Below are 21,014 nucleotides of genomic sequence, written 5' to 3'. Positions count from 1 at the left end.
TCAACAGCTGTCATCTAGTAGAGTTTTCAGTGCAATTCTAATGTTCCATGCTCTAAAACAGTGGTCAGCAAATGAGAGCCTGCAGGGCAAATTGGGCCTGCCTCTTGTTTTTATAAATAAAGTTTTATTGGAACACAGCCATACCCAATACTTTCTATATTATCTACAGCTGCTTTTACATTACAAGGGCAAGGTTAATAAGTGGTGTGACAGAAACTGTCTGGCCCTCAACACCTGAAATATTAACTATCTTGCCTTTAGAAAACTTTTGCCAACCCCTGCTCTTAACTCACAGACTGAGGTATGGCTTTTGATGCCTTCTTGGCACACATTACACATTGCCAGCACAGTCAACACCCACCAGAGCAAGAGCTCCTAAGCAGAAATAACTAAACTATAAGAAAAGCAGTACCTCAGAGAAAGTCAAACTGGACAATGGGTCATAATAAGGAGAGAATTTTGACAGATGGAGCAAGAATCTAAAATAAGTATGTTAAAGATAGAAAGTTGATTGATGGATGGTAGATATTGTCAATATAAGACAAGAATAAAAATGTATTTAAAATGAAGTCAACATATTAGGTATGAAAAAGTATGAGTTGATATAAAGAGAACAAAAGGTTAATCGATGGTAGATTAGATGGATATATTTGAACAGTGAATTAGTGAGTTGGAACATCAGATTAAGGAATTTCCCAGAAGACATCAAGAAAAGCTAAAGATAACAGGCTTACAGATAAGTACCAAAAAATAAGATTTCCCAAAGGAGGAAAAAAAAAACTGGAAAGAGAAAAATATTTCAAAAAATAAAGGAGTTTTTTTTTTAATTCTAGTAATATGCCAGGCTATTATTTACCACTAAAAACTACTAAAATTATCAAATTTTAAAACACTGACATTATAGGATAGTCAGGAATTACCATATACAGTTTAGAAAAAGATGAAAACCCACAGAGCTAATGTCAAAATTAAAGTAGCTCTTGTCGTGAGGACATTTGCAAAAATTTATAAATACAAATTTTGACTTTTAAGGTATGGTAGGGTGTGAAAACTAAGAAAAAGCTCAGACTTCTCTGAGAGGGTAGAGACTAATTGATAACCTCTCCTATTAAAGATACAGGCCCCAAATCACAAGTTCTCGGTTAAGATAACTGTATATATACCTAGTCATCCTGCTTTCTCCAAAACACTGAAAATAAAGTTACCTTGGCACTGATTAGACTAGCAATGGAGAAAGGGCAACCCATCCCTAAGAAGTTGAAGCCACAAGGCAGCTCTCAAAATCATGTTAGTGAGGTAGTGTAGGACAAAAACCAACAAACCAACCAACCAAACAAACCAACAAACCAACAAAACAAAGCTCAAGTTGTGAATTAACCATGTTTCTTTGTTCCAAGATTCACTTTTTCTTTGAGGAGGGGGTTCTCATTTAACACGCAGCAGTCAGGATATGTATTATATTTGCTAAAGGCCCAGCAGCAATTGTGACTTAATTATCATTGACTGTACATGAACATCAAATATACAGTATGTTAGGAAAAAATAAAATAAAATACAGGGTGATGAAGCACTTTTCCAATAAATACTATACCACTTTGAGCTGGGTTTTCAATGTGAAAAATCTTAAGTGTACTTTGTCCAATTTATCTGGCTTATAGCTTCCTTTTTATACATACAAAAGAATGACACATAACAACGATCTAAATTAGTTTAAAAGAAGTCTTTAAATAAAAATCTAGTTATGAGAAAGCATTTTTTTGTGGTTTACTCGGCAACATTACTTAGTGATTTATAAAATACTATTGCTTTTTATTGTTTTTAATGTTTTATTCTTTGTACCTTAGCTTCAGTGAAAACACTAGTGGTTGCAGACTATGTAACCTACATGTACCTAACTGACACATAATAAGATCCTCACAGAACACCCATCCTAAGCCTCATAGAACATCACAAATAATTTGCTAATTAAAATTAACAGTTAAGTTTTAAACTTAACTAGTTAAACAAAGAAACAATTTACTATGAACAAAAACTACCAATAACAATGGAAGGCAGAAACAGATGATTACATATTTCTGATATTAGAATTGTCAGACACACATTCAAAACAATATCAAAACTATGTTTAACCTGTTTAAATAAATGGAAAACAAGCTGGAAAATATCTGTGGGATATAGTTGACTACAAAACACAGTAGGATATGAAGGTATGAGAATTCAGTAATTACACTGAAAAATAAATGGATGAGTTTAGAAGTAGGTTAGACACAGCTGAAAAGAGAATTAGTGAACTAGAAGACAAGTCAGAAAAATTTTTCAGAATTAAGCATAGAGAAAATGAAAGAAAAATATTGAAGTGATATTACAAGACATAGAAGATATGAGAATTACTAATATATATATATATATATATATATATATATATATATATATATAATTAGAGTTAAAGGAGGAAAAGCAAGGTGAAAGAGTAGTATCTGAAAATATAATGGCAGAAATAATGCAAGTTCCCAGAAATGATGAAAGAATAATTTATATCATGAAGACTTCAATTTCTAAGCAGAATTACAAATCACCTTTACATCTATACATATACCAAAACAAAACTGCAAAATATCAAAAATAAAGTGTTATTTTAACAATAGTATGTGTAAGTATCTCTGATGCAAGAGATAAAAGGAAATTAGAACTAGATTGACAGCAAAATGAAAGTCAAACTTTTGTGTAACTAAACTGTGCTGTTATATATGAATAATGATGATTTTGAGAAAAAAAGATTCATGTGAAATGAACTATCAATATGAAGTATTAGAAATACTCTTTATTGTTTTATTCATATTTGCACTAAAATGGCATATGACAAAAAGTCTATATCAAAGTGACTCTAAAATAATTTTGAATTTTGAATTTTATTTTTAAAGAAAAAAACTTTCAGGAACAGGGACACTACAAAGTATTTCTACCAGCAGCTGTTATTGTAAAGGAAATTCAAAAAAAATATATTTCAAGCAGAAATGCAAGTAATTCAGGATAGAATGCTTGTGTTAGAAGACAGATTGAAAAGCAAAAAAAAAAGCTGTGAAATACATTTTTGACTTTTTAAAAGCAAAAATTAAAAACAAAAATATGTGCAAGCTTAAAATAAAATAAAGAATTAAGAAACAACACCAAATTAAGATGTAAGTTGGAAAGTAAATGAATGTATATAAAATGTATTGTTCAAGAAGAAGCCTCTTTTTTCCTTAAGGTATTAAATTATTATAAACTTTGAGAAGAACACATTTTGTGATTTCTAGAGATAAAACTAAAATGGCCCAAACAGAGCATATTTCATCTAAAGGAGTAGGAGAAAGTGAAAGAAATATCTAACAAATTAAAGCAGGTAAGAAACATAGAAATAAACAAAACCGTAAAACTAGAGAAAAAAAAAAAGCAAAACACAAAATAAGAAGATAGGAATATGAGAGCAATTGCATTAAGTATAACTAGTCAAAAAGCTCCAGTTAAGAGACAATAAGTAGAATGTTGTTTTAAAAAAACAATGAACGCATTTTCAAAAATGATGCTGTGTCAAAAGACACTTTTAAAACATTAGAGTACAGAATAGGAGGTGAAAGAATAGAAAATAATTTACCATGATAATACCAAAGAATACTGGTTACCTGTGCATATATTAGACAAAACTTGACTTTAAAGGAAAGTACAGTATTTGGAATAAAGAGAGTCACATCTTAATTAGAAAACATTTAATTGATGAAAACATATAAAAATTATATAAAGTTTCTAAAATGCTATATAATATATATATCTATAAGTTATGCATATTTATATAATGTCTTGAAATACAAAATAAGAATGCCTGTGTAACCATAAAGAGATTTAAATCAGCAATCATAAAGCAGATTTAATATGCCTTTTTTAGTATCAATACATGAAACCAAAAGAAAATCAGTAATGGTAAATAAGATTTGAATAGCATAATTAATAAACTAAATGGTTTTGGATAGAACCCTGCACCCAAGAACCATAGAATTCACAATCTTTTCGGAGTGTTATCAGCTTATTTGAAGTTTTGAGACAGGATGAAATTACCAAGGAATTGAGAACATAAGAAAGAGAAGGGAACAGTTTGTTTCTTCAATTCTGGGGTGCTAACTAGTAAAATACCTGAGTCTGAAAAGTAGTGGTCCATGAGGCAGAAATGGAGTTCTGGAAGGCAGATGAGAAAAGTTAATAAGGGAGAAAGAGGTGCCATTCAACTGCTACCCTGATATGAAACATTTCAGTAGATTGCTTTGGAGTAGGTTAAGAAAAGATGAGAGGAGAGAAACTAAAGATTTCTTTCTATCACAGTCTATTGTCTTTGAATATAACATAGTGACTAAATAATAACAAACGAATATAGATTCTGTGTACCACAGAAGATGGTGAAAAGCAGCAGTGTTTGCTGAAGGAGAGACCTCTTGATTAGTTTTCACATATTTTTAAATTATAAATAATTTATAAATATAATTTATATATACTTATATAATTTATAAATTATAAATAATAAATAATCTTGTGCTACAGAGGAAGCCATAAAATAAACTACTGAATATTTAAAGGTGAAAGATAATGAAATCACTACACATAATATTTTATAATTAAACTTTTTTTGTGTGGAGTAAGGCTAATCTAGTACTTTGAGGAAGTTTATAGCTTTAACTATTTTTACTAGGAAATAAAAAAATCTAAAATACTGAATTAAATATTTAGCGCAAAAAGTTGGAAGACAACAGAACCAAACAAAGAAATGAGTGAGAAATAACATAGGTAAGGACAAAAATTCTATCCACTTGTTTCAATGTATCAAGAACCTGTTTATAAGACCCAGTGTTAAACCTATCCCAGATTAATGTTAAATTCGCAACAGTACCCACATATCTGAAATTCAGCCTATCTGCAAAAATTATAGTCTAGTAGATTCAATTCCACAGCTAAAAGTTAACCAGTCTCTAACTCCTCACATTTCTGAAAGTTTGCCATCTCTGATGGCCATGCTTCCCCAAACATAAGATCAGTTCTCTTCTTTGCTCAGAAATACTGTGTCCTATAAACACAGCTCTTTCTTGTTTAGCAAGCAATCAGCTGTTCATTTCAGGTATGGAGTCGAGACCTCTTCCTTTGACATTATATATCCCAAAGACATTCATTTCCATATGGGGACAATTACAAGGGTATTCATTGCATACTAATTTTGTGATGTCAGGGAATTGGAAGCAAACTGGATGTCTACAACTGTGTAAGTAGATATGGGTTAAGAATAATGGATACATTCTTTGCAGTAAAAGGCAAAAGTCAGAAACAATACTCTAGATGTACACATAGCAACATGTATAAGTCTTTAAAACATAGTGCTTGGTAAAGAAAAAAAAAACAAAAAGATAATAAATAGGATGAGACACATACACAATATAACCCAAATCATTTATTTCAGTTAAAAATACAGGAAAACTATATAATACATATTTCACAAAAACATGGAAACAAAAAGATACACGTTCCACTCATGAGAATGTTTGCCTCTGAGTCCTGTAATGGTAGTGAAATATGATAAGGAGATGAGAGTAAGGTAGAATAGAGTAAAATAAAGTGAGCCAAGTATAGTTGGAGAGTAAAGGGAAGGAAGCAAAAGGGATAGGAAGGGAGAGGAGGGGAGAACAGAAAAAGCTAGAGGAGAGACAGGAAGAGAGGAGAGGGAATTGGAAGGGAAGAGAAAAGAAAGGAGAGGAGCAGAAGGAAGAGAGGGAAAGAAGGGAAAGAGGAAAATAGGGAGAGAAGAGTGAGGGAGAGAGGGGAGAAGAGGGAAGAAAATGAAGTAGGAAGGAGAATCCTTTTCTGGACAGGGTATGATTAACCTTAGCTTCTTCAACTGGGGTCTAAAACATGAAAAAACAAATAACTTCAGACACTTAATGAAGTAATGATGGCAAATGTGTACAGATCAGAGTAACAAATTTTTACAAAGCTATTTTTTTAATGTTTATTCATTTTTTTTTTTTTTAGAGAGAGAAAGAGAGACAGAATGAGAGCAAGAGAGGGGCAGAAAGAGAGGAAGACACAGAATCCAAAGCAGGCTCCAGGCTCTGAGCTGTCAGCACAGAGCCCAATGCGGGGATCGAACCATGAACTGTGAGATCATGACCTGAGCTGAAGTCAGATGCTTAATCGACTGAACCACCCAGGTGCCCCTTAAGCTATTTGTTTTAATGTACAGTCCAAAGCTCAAATGAGCTGTATTCTCTAGTTTTTTTCATGCCTGGACATAAACATGCAATTTCCCCTACAGTCTATTAAAAGTAATGAACATATACCTGAGTGACTCAGTTGGTTAAGTGTCTGACTTCAGCTCAGGTCACAGTTTGTGAGTTCTCACAGTTTGTGAGTTCAAGTCCCGCATAGGATTTTCTGCTCTCAGCGTGGAGAGATCCTGTTTCAGATCCTCTGTTCCCCTCTCCCTGCCCCTTCCCTGCTCTCTGTCTCAAAAATAAATAAACACTTTTAAAAAATTGATAAATATTTTCTCTCTTAGGAGCATCTATTTTCATCTTTCTTGAAAGCTTTCATTAAGTAATCCTTTTCTTAAAATAATTAAGCTTTTGGTGGAACAGCAGAGATAAAGTAAACTTTGTTTTTTTAGGCATATAATCTCTATATGTCTTTATTTTCTTTTACTTAACTTTTAGGGGGAAATCCTTACATTTTATCACAATTTTGAAAATCACATTTTATTGTATTATCACAATTTTGAAACCCAAGAGAAAAAATAAAATATAATAAAGGTTTCATCCCTTGTCTTTTTGTAAAACCTTTCTTTACATCATAAATTATGTATACATAGATTGTAATTTTATGCATAGTGTTTGTCTATAAATGAATGTGTTACTTGAAAGTAACTATCATGGAAAGCTATTCAAATAACCCTGCCATAGTATAAATCATTTTTGATAATCCTCTTTCAAAATTGCTCAAAAAGTTATTTTATGTACTGAATATATACACATTTTGTGTATTACTTAATTTTACCATATCTCATTTTTTTTAAAATTCGAACAATATATATTATACAAAATTAACACCTCATCCCACAAAATGAATGATTTTCACCTGTTTTCCCAAATCAAATCCATTTATAAATGATACAAATTTAATACTACAGAGATGGAATATGAAGATTACTCCCCAGGTTTTCTAAACAAACAAGGAAACAAACAAAAGTACCTGATCTCTTACAACAAATATCTAAATGTTTCCATTCATGCCTATCTGAGTTATTGAACTGTGCACGAGCAAAAACAACAACAAATAAAACCCCCTCATATTATTTAAAATTATACATCATAGCCATGGTTTGTCAAATGTTTTGGTTTCACAAAGAAAAAAAGAGACAAACAATGAACTAGGCTCTTAACTATAGAGAACAAACAGATGGTTACCAGAAGGCAGGTGACTGAGGGACGGATGAAATAGGTGAAGGGGATTAAGAGTACACTTATCATGATGAACACTGAGTAATGTACAGAACTGTTGAAGCATTTTATTGTATACCTGAAACTAATATAACACTGTATGCTAATTATACTTAAACTTAAAAAAAGGATAAAAAAGTTTTAGTTCCACTGAAGTTAATTTACAAATGTTTGTTGGCTAAATTACACCAAAATAATGTTATTAACATTGTAACTTGTTGGCAGAGGTATGAGTTTGAGAAAAGACTTAAAAATGTCTCTCTTTCAAAATAAAAGCTTTCCGGGGTACTTGGGTTGCTCAGTCAGTTAAGTATCTGACTCTTGACTCTTAGTTTCAGCTCAGGTCATGATTTCATGGTTTGTGAGAAGGAGCCCAGTGTCTGGCTTTATGCTGACAGCACAAAGCCTTCTTGAAATTCTCTCACTTCCTCTCTTTCTCTGCCCCTTAAGTGCCTGCACACATGTGTGCGCTCTCTCTCTCTCTCTCTCAAGATAAATAAACTTAAAAAGTAAAGTAAAATAAAATAAAATAAAACCTTCCAATGTTTTAAAAAGTTTTTAAAAGTTTTCAAGTCCTAAAAATACAGAAATGTTGAAATTTAACTTTGTTTCCAATTCACTCGTTATATACTCTGTATATGTCATTATACATATATGTATATGCAAAAGTGAATGTTCTAACCTAAACAAAGGAATCGCTCAAAGCATTGTTAGTATTCAGATTTCCATTAGTCTTACAGTTTTCTTCTGTCTACATCAGAAGACCTGAATTTTCTGTCTGCTCTATTGCTCTTAACCTTATTTTTCCCCTTAAATAAGGAAAGGCATTAGGAGATTCCTAAAGGTCTTTTTTTCTTTGCCACTATCCCTAGGCAAGAAGGAGGAATTAGCCTTGTAACTAGATCTCTCTAGCCTCTGCATTTAATTTTCAGCAAGAAACCAGGAGACTAAGGTTGTCAGGCTGACAGAGAACAGCAGAGGGCAGTATTTACTCATAGCTGAATCATGTCAGGGCTCAGAAAAGTTTTAAATTTGGTGGGGTCACTGTGGCAGAAATGTATGACATATGCCCTATATTTGCATTCCTTGGCTTAAATTCGTATTTTTTATATGGTTTCCCTTAAAGGGGAAAGAATACTCACCTGATGAACAGTCACTTTTCTTTTTTAATGAAGCAATTCATGCCACTACAAAAATTAGCCACAGTAGATAGCATAGGAATTAATTGGAGTGCAGTACGTGGCACATGGGCATTCTTAAAGTTTGATTTCATTCTATTTATTTCTATTTTTCTCATATCTATCCTTTCCCCAGACAAAAAGAAAAAAAAACACGAAAGGAAACAAAACTTCATCAGGATTCCTTTGGTTACAAAATGTCAAGGGGGAAATACTCCAACAGAGATCAAAATTCCAAACTTTGCAACAGGAAAAGATCTCCATCTTTCCAAAGGGCTATCATTGTTATTGTTGAAACTGCAAGGTTTAGCTACTGGCACCTGGGATCCATTTGGGAAGGGAAACAAAACAAACACTGAGTTCCCTTGGCTTTTCCTATAGGAAGTCCAAAGTGCCATTGGTACTAAGGCCTTGATGCCCCTCGTCACCTGGAAGGGAGGGAGGGGGCCAGTGGGTGCAGGGTTAGGGTCTGGCTAGCCCTGGACTTCAGGGAGTTCGTTCTGTAGACAGAGGAAAAACGGGGACGACTTGGTTTGGCTTCTGTAGGGTCACGTTGCGCAGCAGCTCTCTCCCCTCCCATCGAAAGAGAGGAGGCAGGAAATGGTTAAAGCAAATCTGCACTGTGCATTCCCAGACAGGCTTTGCTTAATCCTTCCTCCCCGCTCTAACAGACCCTCACCCCCCGCCTTTCTTTTATTTCTCTCGACCCCCTTACCCCTGAGTTATTACTAGCATAACAACCTAACGGTCTTCCCTCAGACCCCGCCACTAAAGTTATTTATCTGCAAACCTGACCCCACCCCCATCTATCCTGCGGCAGCTTTTTGCTGTTATTGCTCTGACGCCGGCCAAGATTTGACCAAAAAGAAAGGAAGAAAAAAAAAAAAAAAGGAAAAAAAAAAAATCATCCCCCTTCTCAGCGCCTCCGACTCGCCGGGCTCCCACCCCCGACCGCCTACAGTCCTCCGGGAGGCTGGAGTGATTAGCATCCTGAGAAGCCAGTCGGAGGCCCAAAGAGCCGGCGAGCGCTCGCGGTAGGAGTTCCAGGCGGGGCTGCCTGAGCTCCGGCCCAATGGGGCTGGGGTGAGGGAGGGGCAGTAGGTGACAGGACCCGGAGCTAGGGGGAGTCAGGGCTAACTAAAGTGCGGGGATCAATGAGCGGCGAGCAAAGTTTCGGAGTGCTGCTCCAGCTCGCGGTCTGCCCTCCCCCTCTGTTTGTGTTTCAGCGACGGTCGCTGCGTGCGTGTGTGTGTGTGTGTGTGTGTGTGTGCGCGCGCGGTTGTGTGCGCGCAGCGGGGAAGAGGCGGGGAGAGCGTGAGGGACCAGCCGGAGGTGGCGAGCGGCTCGCTGAGCTCCAGCTCCACAGCGGTTCCACCTTCATCCCGGGCGGGCGAGAAGGAGAGCGCTGACAGGCGCCGTCCGGAGCTGCCACGGGCGCCGCCACAGCCCAGCGCCGACTTCCCCGCCTCCACCGCCAGCGGTGAAGGAGAAAGAGGGACCAGCCACCCCCCTCCCCCCCGCCCCAAACAAAAAGGCTCGTGGATTACAAAGTGAAACTGACACGGGACAATAAAAGCAAAGATAACGCGTGCAGGGTCGAGGCGCGCTAGAGTGGGCGTCTGACCCGGGCCGCCGGAGAACCGATCCCCCTGGCATGGTGAGGGGAGGGGACCCGGGGGCCGCGCGCTGCTCCTGCCCGACCCCTGCGAGGCCCAGAAGAAAGGGGGACGAACCTGCACTCGATTTGGATTTACAAATAATGAGTCGGCAGGCACCTCGGCAGAGGTAAAAAAAAAAAAAAAATGGTGGGGAGCAGTGGATGTTGCCTGCGCGCGACCACCGGCTCGAAGCCGCAGCAGGGGCGGCGGCGGCGGCGGCTGGAGGCGAAGGGACGGAGCTGAGCGCTCCCGGGTACCGGAGCCCTAGCTCCAACGCCAGCGCTCCGAACGCAATCTCCGGCTGCAGGAGCGCCGACGCCGGCGCCGGGGCTCGCAGCGGCCACTTGTGCAGCCCTGTTGGAGGGGCCTTGCAGCCCTGCTGTTGAGGAGTGGGGACTCGAGGAAACCCCTCGTCTCCAGCTTTGGGGAAAGGAATTCGATAATCTCCTGGTGCCCCACCATCCCCCTCCCCCGTGCGCAATTGTTCTTTCCACACGTCGCTACCGCTACCGACGTTTGTTCTTCCTTGCCTCTTCGGTTTCGTCGCCCCGGGTAAGTTCTAAAGTTTCTGAAGACAATTGTTTGCAATGATTCCTCATATACCTTGAATACAAGCAACCTCTCCCGATCCACGTCCATACCCGGGCGAAAACGCTCAGACTGTCTGGATTCTAAAACAAAGTGAAAGGCGGGGAAGAATGTAGGGGGGTTGAGAAACTTTTCTGGGAATTCATCAGCGCACTGGAGTGTCCCGTGGAATGCCTGGACGCTTTTTCGTCCGGGCATCTCTCTCGTCCTACAAGTCCAGATGGCTACCTGGAGCCTTTCTCTGACGCGATTTGCTTTTGCTGGGCTGGAGGGTCTTTGAAATAGAGCTCGCAGAGCTATCAGCCTCAGTATTTGCTGGGGCTACCTAATCCCTGCTCTTATTCTTTTCGCTTCGTTTCTTCCTTCTCTTCATCACACCGTTCCAGGGAGCCAGGACCATGGACTTGGCAGCAGACGGGGCTCCTGGACGCCCGTGGCTCCAGCTGCCCACTCTGTCGGTATTTCAGCTCCTCCGGGTCTTTTGGCTGCTCTCACAGCTCCCCGGGCCGGCCCGGGTCAGCGGGGCCGAGCAGCGCCAGGTGTTCCAAGTGCTGGAGGAGCAGCCTCCCGGCACGCTGGTGGGCACCATCCAGACGCGCCCCGGCTTCACCTACCGGCTCAGCGAAAGCCACGCCCTGTTTGCCATAAACAGTAGCACCGGGGCCCTCTACACCACCGCCACCATCGACCGCGAGAGCTTGCCCAGCGACGTGATCAACCTGGTGGTCCTTTCCAGCTCTCCCACCTACCCCACCGAAGTGCGAGTGCTGGTGCGGGACCTCAACGACAACGCCCCCGTCTTCCCCGACCCCTCCATCGTGGTCACTTTCAAGGAGGACAGTAGCAGCGGGCGCCAAGTCATCTTGGATACGGCCACCGACTCGGACATCGGCTCCAACGGTGTGGACCATCGCTCTTACCGCATCATCCAGGGCAACGAGGCGGGGCGCTTCCGCCTGGACATCACCCTGAACCCGAGCGGCGAGGGTGCGTTTCTGCATCTCGTGTCCAAGGGCGGGCTGGACCGCGAGGTCACACCGCAGTACCAGCTATTGGTGGAAGTGGAGGACAAGGGCGAGCCGAAGCGACGGGGCTACCTCCAGGTAAACGTGACTGTGCAAGACATAAATGACAACCCCCCAGTTTTTGGCAGTTCCCACTACCAGGCGGGGGTGCCTGAGGACGCGGCCGTAGGCTCCAGCGTCCTCCAGGTGGCGGCGGCGGACGCGGACGAGGGCACCAATGCGGACATCCGCTATCGGCTGCAGGACGAGGGAACTCCCTTCCAAATGGACCCCGAAACGGGGCTTATCACGGTGCGGGAGCCCCTGGACTTCGAGGCCAGGCGCCAGTACTCGCTTACCGTGCAAGCTATGGACCGAGGCGTGCCTTCCCTCACTGGGCGTGCCGAGGCGCTCATTCAGCTGCTGGATGTCAACGACAATGACCCGGTGGTGAAATTCCGCTACTTCCCCGCCACCTCGCGCTACGCCTCGGTAGATGAGAACGCTCAAGTGGGCACTGTGGTGGCTCTGCTCACCGTGACGGACGCAGACTCGCCCGCGGCCAACGGGAACATTTCCGTGCAGATTCTAGGGGGCAATGAGCAGCGCCACTTTGAGGTGCAGAGCAGCAAAGTGCCGAACCTGAGCCTCATCAAAGTGGCCAGCGCCCTAGACCGAGAGCGCATTCCTTCTTACAACCTGACAGTTTCGGTCTCAGATAACTACGGGGCGCCCCCTGGCGCAGCGGTCCAGGCGCGTTCTTCTGTGGCAAGCCTGGTGATTTTCGTAAATGACATCAATGACCACCCTCCTGTCTTTGCGCAGCAGGTGTACAGAGTGAACCTGAGCGAGGAGGCGCCCCCGGGAAGCTATGTGAGTGGAGTATCTGCCACTGATGGCGACTCTGGTCTCAATGCTAATCTTCGTTACAGCATCGTCTCTGGCAATGGACTAGGTTGGTTCCATATCAGTGAACATAGTGGCCTGGTGACCACTGGGGTTGCTGGGGGCTTGGACCGTGAACTCGCTTCCCAGATTGTACTCAATATCAGTGCTCGGGACCAGGGGGTTCACCCCAAGTTTTCCTATGCCCAACTTGTAGTGACTCTCCTGGATGTGAATGATGAAAAGCCAGTATTTAGCCAGCCAGAAGGGTATGATGTGTCTGTGGTTGAGAATGCCCCAACAGGGACAGAGCTACTGGTGCTCAGGGCAACTGATAGGGACCTGGGTGACAATGGGACAGTGCGCTTCTCCCTGCAAGAGGCCGAGACTGACCAGAGATCCTTCCGCCTGGATCCTGTGTCTGGGAGGTTGAGCACTGTCGCCTCCTTAGACAGAGAGGAGCAAGCTTTCTACTCCCTATTGGTCCTGGCCACGGATCTGGGCTCCCCTCCCCAGTCCTCAATGGCTCGAATAAACGTGAGTCTCCTGGATATGAATGACAACAGCCCTGTGTTTTACCCAGTCCAGTACTTTGCTCATATCCAGGAGAATGAGCCTGGAGGAAGTTACATCACTACAGTGTCTGCCACTGACCCAGACTTGGGTCTCAATGGAACTGTCAAATATAGTATATCAGCCGGGGACAGGTCTCGGTTTCAAGTCAACGCTCAGAGTGGGGTTATTTCTACAAGAATGGCCCTAGACAGAGAAGAAAAAACAGCTTACCAGTTGCAAATAGTGGCTACTGATGGTGGCAATTTGCAGTCTCCCAACCAGGCAATAGTAACCATCACTGTACTGGACACTCAAGACAACCCGCCTGTATTCAGCCAGGCTGCCTACAGCTTCGTGGTCTTTGAGAATGTGGCTCTGGGATATCATGTGGGTAGTGTGTCTGCATCTACCATGGATCTCAATGCCAACATCAGTTATGTCATTACTACTGGGGATCAGAAAGGTATGTTTGCTATCAACCAGGTCACTGGGCAGCTTACCACGGCAAGTGTGATTGACAGAGAAGAGCAATCCTTTTATCAGCTGAAAGTAGTGGCCAGTGGGGGCACAGTGACTGGAGACACTATGGTTAATATAACAGTTAAGGATTTGAATGACAACTCTCCCCATTTCCTCCAGGCAGTAGAGAGTGTAAACGTGGTGGAGAATTGGCAGGCAGGTCACAGCATTTTCCAAGCCAAAGCTGTGGACCCTGATGAAGGTGTCAATGGCATGGTACTCTATAGCCTGAAGCAGAACCCCAAGAACCTGTTTACTATCAATGAAAAGAATGGTAATATTAGTCTGCTAGGTCCCCTGGATGTTCATGCTGGTTCCTACCAAATAGAGATCGTGGCATCTGATATGGGTGTCCCACAGCTCTCCTCTAGTTTCATCTTAACGGTTTATGTTCATGATGTAAATGACAACCCACCCGTGTTTGACCAACTCTCTTATGAGGTCACCCTTTCTGAGTCAGAACCTGTGAATTCTCGATTCTTTAAAGTGCAAGCTTTTGATAAGGATTCAGGAGCGAATGGTGAAATTGCCTACAGCATTGCTGAAGGAAATACAGGGGATGCTTTTGGCATATTCCCAGATGGTCAATTGTATATAAAGAGTGAACTGGACCGTGAACTTCAAGACAGATATGTTTTACTGGTTGTTGCTTCTGACAGAGCAGTGGAACCCCTTAGTGCTACTGTGAATGTTACTGTAATTTTAGAAGATGTAAATGATAACAGACCTCTTTTTAACAGTACGAATTACACATTTTACTTTGAAGAGGAACAGAGAGCCGGGTCATTTGTGGGCAAAGTAAATGCTATAGATAAAGACTTTGGGCCAAATGGAGAAGTAAGGTATTCTTTTGAAATGGTGCAGCCAGATTTTGAGTTGCATGCTATTAGTGGGGAAATTACTAATACTCGTCAGTTTGACAGGGAGTCTCTCATGAGGCAGAGAGGGACTGCAGTGTTCAGCTTTACAGTCATTGCAACAGATCAGGGGCTCCCTCAGCCTCTCAAGGATCAGGCTACAGTACATGTTTACATGAAGGATATAAATGATAATGCTCCCAAGTTTTTAAAAGACTTTTACCAAGCTACAATATCAGAGTCAGCAGCCAACCTGACACAAGTTTTAAGAGTATCTGCCTCAGACGTTGATGAAGGTAATAATGGACTTATTCATTACTCTGTAATGAAAGGAAATGAAGAAAGACAATTTGCTATAGACAGTACCTCTGGTCAGGTGACGCTAATTGGCAAATTAGACTATGAAGCAACACCTGCCTATTCCCTTGTAATTCAAGCAGTGGATTCAGGTGCAATCTCCCTCAATTCAACCTGTACCTTAAATATTGATATTTTAGATGAAAATGACAATACCCCCTCTTTCCCTAAATCAACGCTGTTTGTTGATGTTTTGGAAAACATGAGAATTGGTGAACTCGTGTCTTCTGTTACTGCAACTGACTCAGATTCAGGTGACAATGCTGATTTACATTATAGTATTACTGGAACTAACAACCACGGAACTTTTAGCATAAGCCCAAACACTGGCAGTATTTTTCTTGCCAAAAAATTGGACTTTGAAACACAGTCTTTGTACAAATTAAATATAACAGCAAAAGACCAAGGAAGGCCTCCTCGTTCATCTACAATGTCAGTGGTTATACATGTGAGGGACTTTAATGACAATCCTCCTAGCTTTCCTCCTGGGGATATTTTCAAGTCTATTGTTGAGAACATTCCCATTGGAACGTCTGTCATTTCAGTGACTGCACATGACCCTGATGCAGACATTAATGGGCAACTATCGTATACGATCATTCAACAGATGCCCAGGGGCAACCACTTTGGCATAGATGAAGTCAAAGGCACTATATATACTAATGCTGAAATAGATCGGGAATTTGCTAATCTCTTTGAGTTAACTGTAAAAGCCAATGATCAAGCTGTGCCTATAGAAACTAGACGGTATGCTTTGAAAAACGTGACCATTTTGGTCACAGACCTCAATGACAACGTTCCAATGTTTATATCACAAAATGCCCTTGCTGCAGACCCTTCAGCTGTGATTGGTTCCGTCCTGACAACAATAATGGCTGCGGACCCAGATGAAGGGGCTAATGGAGAAGTGGAGTATGAGATCATCAATGGGGACACAGACACCTTCATTGTGGATCGTTACAGTGGAGACTTGAGAGTGGCTTCAGCACTGGTGCCTTCACAGCTGATCTATAACCTCATAGTTTCAGCAACAGACCTTGGCCCGGAAAGGAGGAAATCAACCACTGAATTGACCATCATTCTTCAAGGCCTTGATGGACCTGTTTTTACTCAACCCAAATATATAACTATTTTGAAGGAAGGTGAGCCCATTGGTACCAATGTAATATCAATAGAAGCAGCTAGCCCTAGAGGATCTGAAGCCCCAGTGGAGTATTATATTGTTTCAGTTCGTTGTGAAGAAAAAACTGTTGGACGTCTCTTTACTATTGGACGACAAACTGGCATCATTCAGACTGCAGCCATTCTGGACCGGGAGCAAGGAGCATGTCTTTACCTGGTGGATGTTTATGCCATAGAAAAGTCAACTGCTTTTCCCAGAACACAGAGAGCAGAGGTAATGATTTTGTAGTCATTTATGAACTATTTATTGATGTGCTTTTTAGAAAGATTGTTCTCTTTCTGTTTGCTTCCTACAATTATTTACCTTCAATGTTTACTGTTAATAATACTGGCAGGAGCATATAAAGTGTTCTGTTACAAAAACTAACAAGAATCACATAAAATTTAGCTTTAATCTTGGTCAAAACCAAACAGTGAGCAGTTTTTATCTTATACTTCACCTCATTGCAATCATATGTATAAGGCCAAGGAGAAATCTAGCCATTTCATAAGTGCAAAACAAAGAAACAAACAAACAAAAAAAACAAAACAGAAAACATGTATCTAAATTAAATCAGTGCACTAATTAGACACCTCTCAGTAAGGAAGTCTAGTAGAGAATGGGCAATTTCAGGCTTAAATTTCTATTCCAAACTGAAGAAGTTTGGTAGAAATCAGCATTATAAGCATAGTTTTTTGGGAGGGGTGTAACGCAAACACAGTACATACTGGCGGTTTACATCAGGACAGTATTAACTTTCACATCCTCAGCAGTCTTGGCAGCTTCTTTATAGACAGTGACTAATTTTAATGTGCTGAGCCAAGTTTGGGGAGATTCCTGATTTCATCTGCTTTTACACTGGAGGCACTATCTTCTGACTTAGGGTAATCCTTTCTCTTCCCTCTTGAATGAAAGCGTGTAACGTGCTGTGAATTATCAGAGATTAGAAGGTGCTTCTTGATACAAATATGTGTTCAGCACTATGCTATAGGCACATGTTGTTCTGTCTGCTGATGGGTAAGAAGTTTGGTTCTCTGGCATATGCCAAGAGAATTCGAAGCCTGGTCTTCCCTGGGGTGTATTTTAGGCTACTACCTCTATGTATTACTGATTTGTATTTTAATTAAATTACTTCCAAAGTTGTTTTGATAATCAACTAGAAATCACACAGCTATCCTCTGGAAAGCTCTTGTTCGCTGTTTTCTAAGTTTCTTCTTTTCCTCCACTCCCCTCAAAGACATTCTAGTGTCACTCAGCCAAAAACACAAAATATCAAGTGTGGTTTGTGATACTTGGCAGTAACCCAGACACAATATACTAGTAAAATTGAGGCTTACGTATTTGTTTTCTTGCTTTCTTTCTTGGGGGGTGGGGAAGAGGTGAGGGGTTTTCTTCATTTAAAATGTTCTTTTATTATTACTATCTTTTTAATCCCTTGTGATTTTTTTTTTGTAATAGCTAGCTGTATCTATTCTGCACATAGAGCAGCATCTTCATGTCCTAGAGGATATTAGAGATATAATTAGAGATATAATTCTTAATAGAGATATAATTCTTAGAGATATAATTCTAAGTGCAATTCAGTTTTATCTTACATACATAGCCCTGAAGGGACTTGTAACCCAAATGTCCTCTTTTACCTAATTAGCTTTTTAAAGATCTTAACACATGGCTTATATGGTGAACTATTTGATGTAACTTAGCCCATGATTTACATGTAATTTTATATTAATTTCAGGTCATCCCTCACATTAACTGACCCTCTATTTCCACCTTCCTTCTCAGGGATTATTTACTAGGTAAGGAGATTTAAGTAGTTTGAAAACTGAAATATTTATTCAAGATGGGCAATTAAGTCATTTTAGACTTTAGATGAATTTATTAAACTGTAAAACAAATTATGTTACTGGCTGTTGTTGTTTCGTTCAATGCATTACAGTTTATTAGAACAACATGGAGAATGAGACTAAATGCTCACTGGTATCATTAGATTTATTTTGTCTTGTTATTTATTCATTAAATATGCAAAGAATGACTTAGCTTAAGTTTATTAAATACTACTGTCTCTGCAATAGGTATGAGAATTAAAAAGTAATAATTATAAGTCATTTTGCTAGTAATAGGGAATAGTATGTCTGTTACTTTTTTAATATCAAATAACACCAATATAAAAAGTTGTTCATATTAACTGCACCCTATTTATTTAAAAATCTGAGGTAACTCATTATGGTGATTTTTTAGAAGAAAAAAGAAAACTTTCAGGGTATTTTCTGGTGACCTAAAGTGCTGAAATTGTAAACCAAGTTTGAGTTTCCAAAGCTCCAACCACTCCTATAATTAAAAGCAAATGTGTTTCTCCAAAGAATATTGAAAGCAGTAGTTGGAAGCTAGAGTTTCATATTATTGTTGGTTGTATCATTCAAGTATATATAATAAAGTTCTTTTTCCCTTCTGCTCAATTAATTTACCATGATTGTGCAGAGATAAGTTATAAGTTACCTCTGGTTGTCAGAGATGATTTTTCAGTTGTTCTCAAGTGCAAACTTTGCTCTAATACATTAAAAAAAAAAAAAAAGATTCATGTGCACTGATAGGAGCCTGGGTTGCTTACTCAGGTTTCTGGCTAGAGTCATGGCTGATCACATTCCATTGGCAAGCAGAGGGTCAGTGGGTAAAAGAGAAATGATTTAATCTACATTCTTTTTTTTAATCTCTGACACTTGTGGAGAGAGGCAGGGGACTCTGGCTCTGATTTTGTTCATTCCAGATTTCTGTCCAGTTGTAAACCTTCACTTACTCTACTTTTCACATCTAAAACTTTGATATAAATAGGAGTCTTTAAAGACTGGCTTCTGAGTCACAGATACAAGGTTTATTATACTTTTGGGTCTTAGTATTCTTAGAAAATCTTGATTATGTTAGAACAACTGATATAAAGGTTGTATTGTTTTTCTAGGTTCAACAAAAAATAGGGATGTAGTACTTCAATGAACATTTCTTTTTAAATACATATTGTATGAAAATATAGAACTTATGGACTTGGTTGGACCTCAACCATGTCAGAGGTTTTGTTTCATTGATCTTTATTATCTCAGAGTGTAGTATATACCTGAGGTGTAATAGGTGCTCAGTACATGGTTGTTAAATGAGATTATAGAAGAATTAAGACCAGAATATGTTTTCTTTTGCCTCAAGAATAACTTGACAGAGAGAAGCTGGGGAAATGGAGGAAGTTAGTAAACTCGATCTTGACAATGAATTGAACTGAGAACATAAGGACGTGCCAATCATCTCTGTTCTACTAGCGTATTGAGCATTGTCAGAACACTCAAAGAGGAAAGGGAAACTTAGGTGGGTGGTGTCACATGGAATAAGGGTTTAAATGGAAGGAGAGACTGTGTATGTGTCCAGCTCAAAGTTATCAAATTTGTTAGTCTCAAGACCCCTTTATGCTCTTAGTAATTGTCAAGGACTTCATAGGGCTTTTGTTTAGGTGTGTCTTATCTACTGATCTTTGTCATTTTGAACATTAAGACTGAGAAAATTTTTTAATATTTATTAGTTTGTTTAAAAACCATGTTAAACACATAGTCTTATTTTATTGAAAATGTTTCCGCAAACTTAAAAGATAATGGAAAAAGGGACATTATTTTTTTGTTTTACATTTTCAGAAATCCCTTTAATATCTGGCTTAAGAGAACACAGCTGGATTCTCAATTCTTCTCATTCATTCCATTGTATTACATTGTTCTGATTAAAGTATATGAAAAGAACCCATCTCACTCAGGTCTATGAAGTTGGATAAGGGAGACATACGTTATTTTCAGATGATTGTCAATTTTCTTTTGATACTACACCAGAAGTCCACAAGTGGCAGCTTCCTAAAACTTACTTACAGCATGGAATTTGAAACCCTCTTAGTGAACTTTTCATACTTGGTTGCATAAAAATACCTGTCTGACCTTGCATTTTGAATGGATCTTTTATTACCTATGTATGACTTAGAAATATCAGGAATTGATCATTTGGAAAATATTGGTATAACCGGTAAGAATCTTATCAAGAAGATCTTTGTATATGGACTCTCAACATCCTGACAATGCTTAGAAGTTTTTCAGAATTTGAATTTTTACTTGAAAGCTCAAATTTTCTTTATCAGCAACTTATATTCTTGTTTTCCATGAGGTGTTGGGTTCCCTTCGTTCATCCGCTAATGAACAAATGTCTGCCACACATATCCAGGTATAGTTTCCCTGTCATTTGTTCTCAAGTAAAAACTGTATTCCATAAATAAAGCAGCTCGCTTAGCTTGCAGTGCATCATACACCTACTTTTCTTTGAGACAACTCCAGTACTGAGGTACAGATTCATGATTCTTTGTGCACATTCTACTATTTGTCATACAAAATGTTGAAAACATGGAGTTTTGAGGGCCTAGATTTAATACATTTAATAATTTTGATACTTCTTCAAAAATTTTTCTTCGGTTTCTAGGTGAAACTGGCACTGCATTTTTTCTGTCAGTGCCTCGCAGTGAAGAATACAATCGCTGCTGGAATACTCTAGAGCTACTGCTTTAATTTGCGCCAAGGCACCAGCGGTTTTGCCCATCGTTGCTTTTGCATCTCTAGTATACATGTCAATACAGAGAAAAAGGCGAGCACTGTTTGGCATTATTACAAAGACAGTTTTGACTTCCCAGGCCTCTCTAATGGGTTTCGGGTATGCCTTAAGCCCCATTTG

At 39.9% G+C, this 21,014-nt stretch overlaps 1 protein-coding gene across 1 annotated transcript in view; it reads left to right on the top strand.

Annotated features, from left to right (window-relative positions):
- Window positions 1-10,887: 10,887 nt before the first annotated feature.
- The window catches only part of FAT4 (FAT atypical cadherin 4), a 173,623-nt gene continuing 163,496 nt past the window's right edge, over window positions 10,888-21,014 (top strand). The window contains exon 1 of the mRNA XM_027064111.2: window positions 10,888-16,505. Coding sequence (XP_026919912.1) covers window positions 11,331-16,505 — 5,175 coding nt within the window. The 5' untranslated portion in view covers window positions 10,888-11,330. The remainder of the gene's footprint in view (window positions 16,506-21,014) is intronic.

Source organism: Acinonyx jubatus, chromosome B1, assembly GCF_027475565.1.
Source record: "Acinonyx jubatus isolate Ajub_Pintada_27869175 chromosome B1, VMU_Ajub_asm_v1.0, whole genome shotgun sequence".
NCBI lineage: Eukaryota > Metazoa > Chordata > Mammalia > Carnivora > Felidae > Acinonyx > Acinonyx jubatus.
This window is presented reverse-complemented; position numbering and strand designations above follow the sequence as displayed.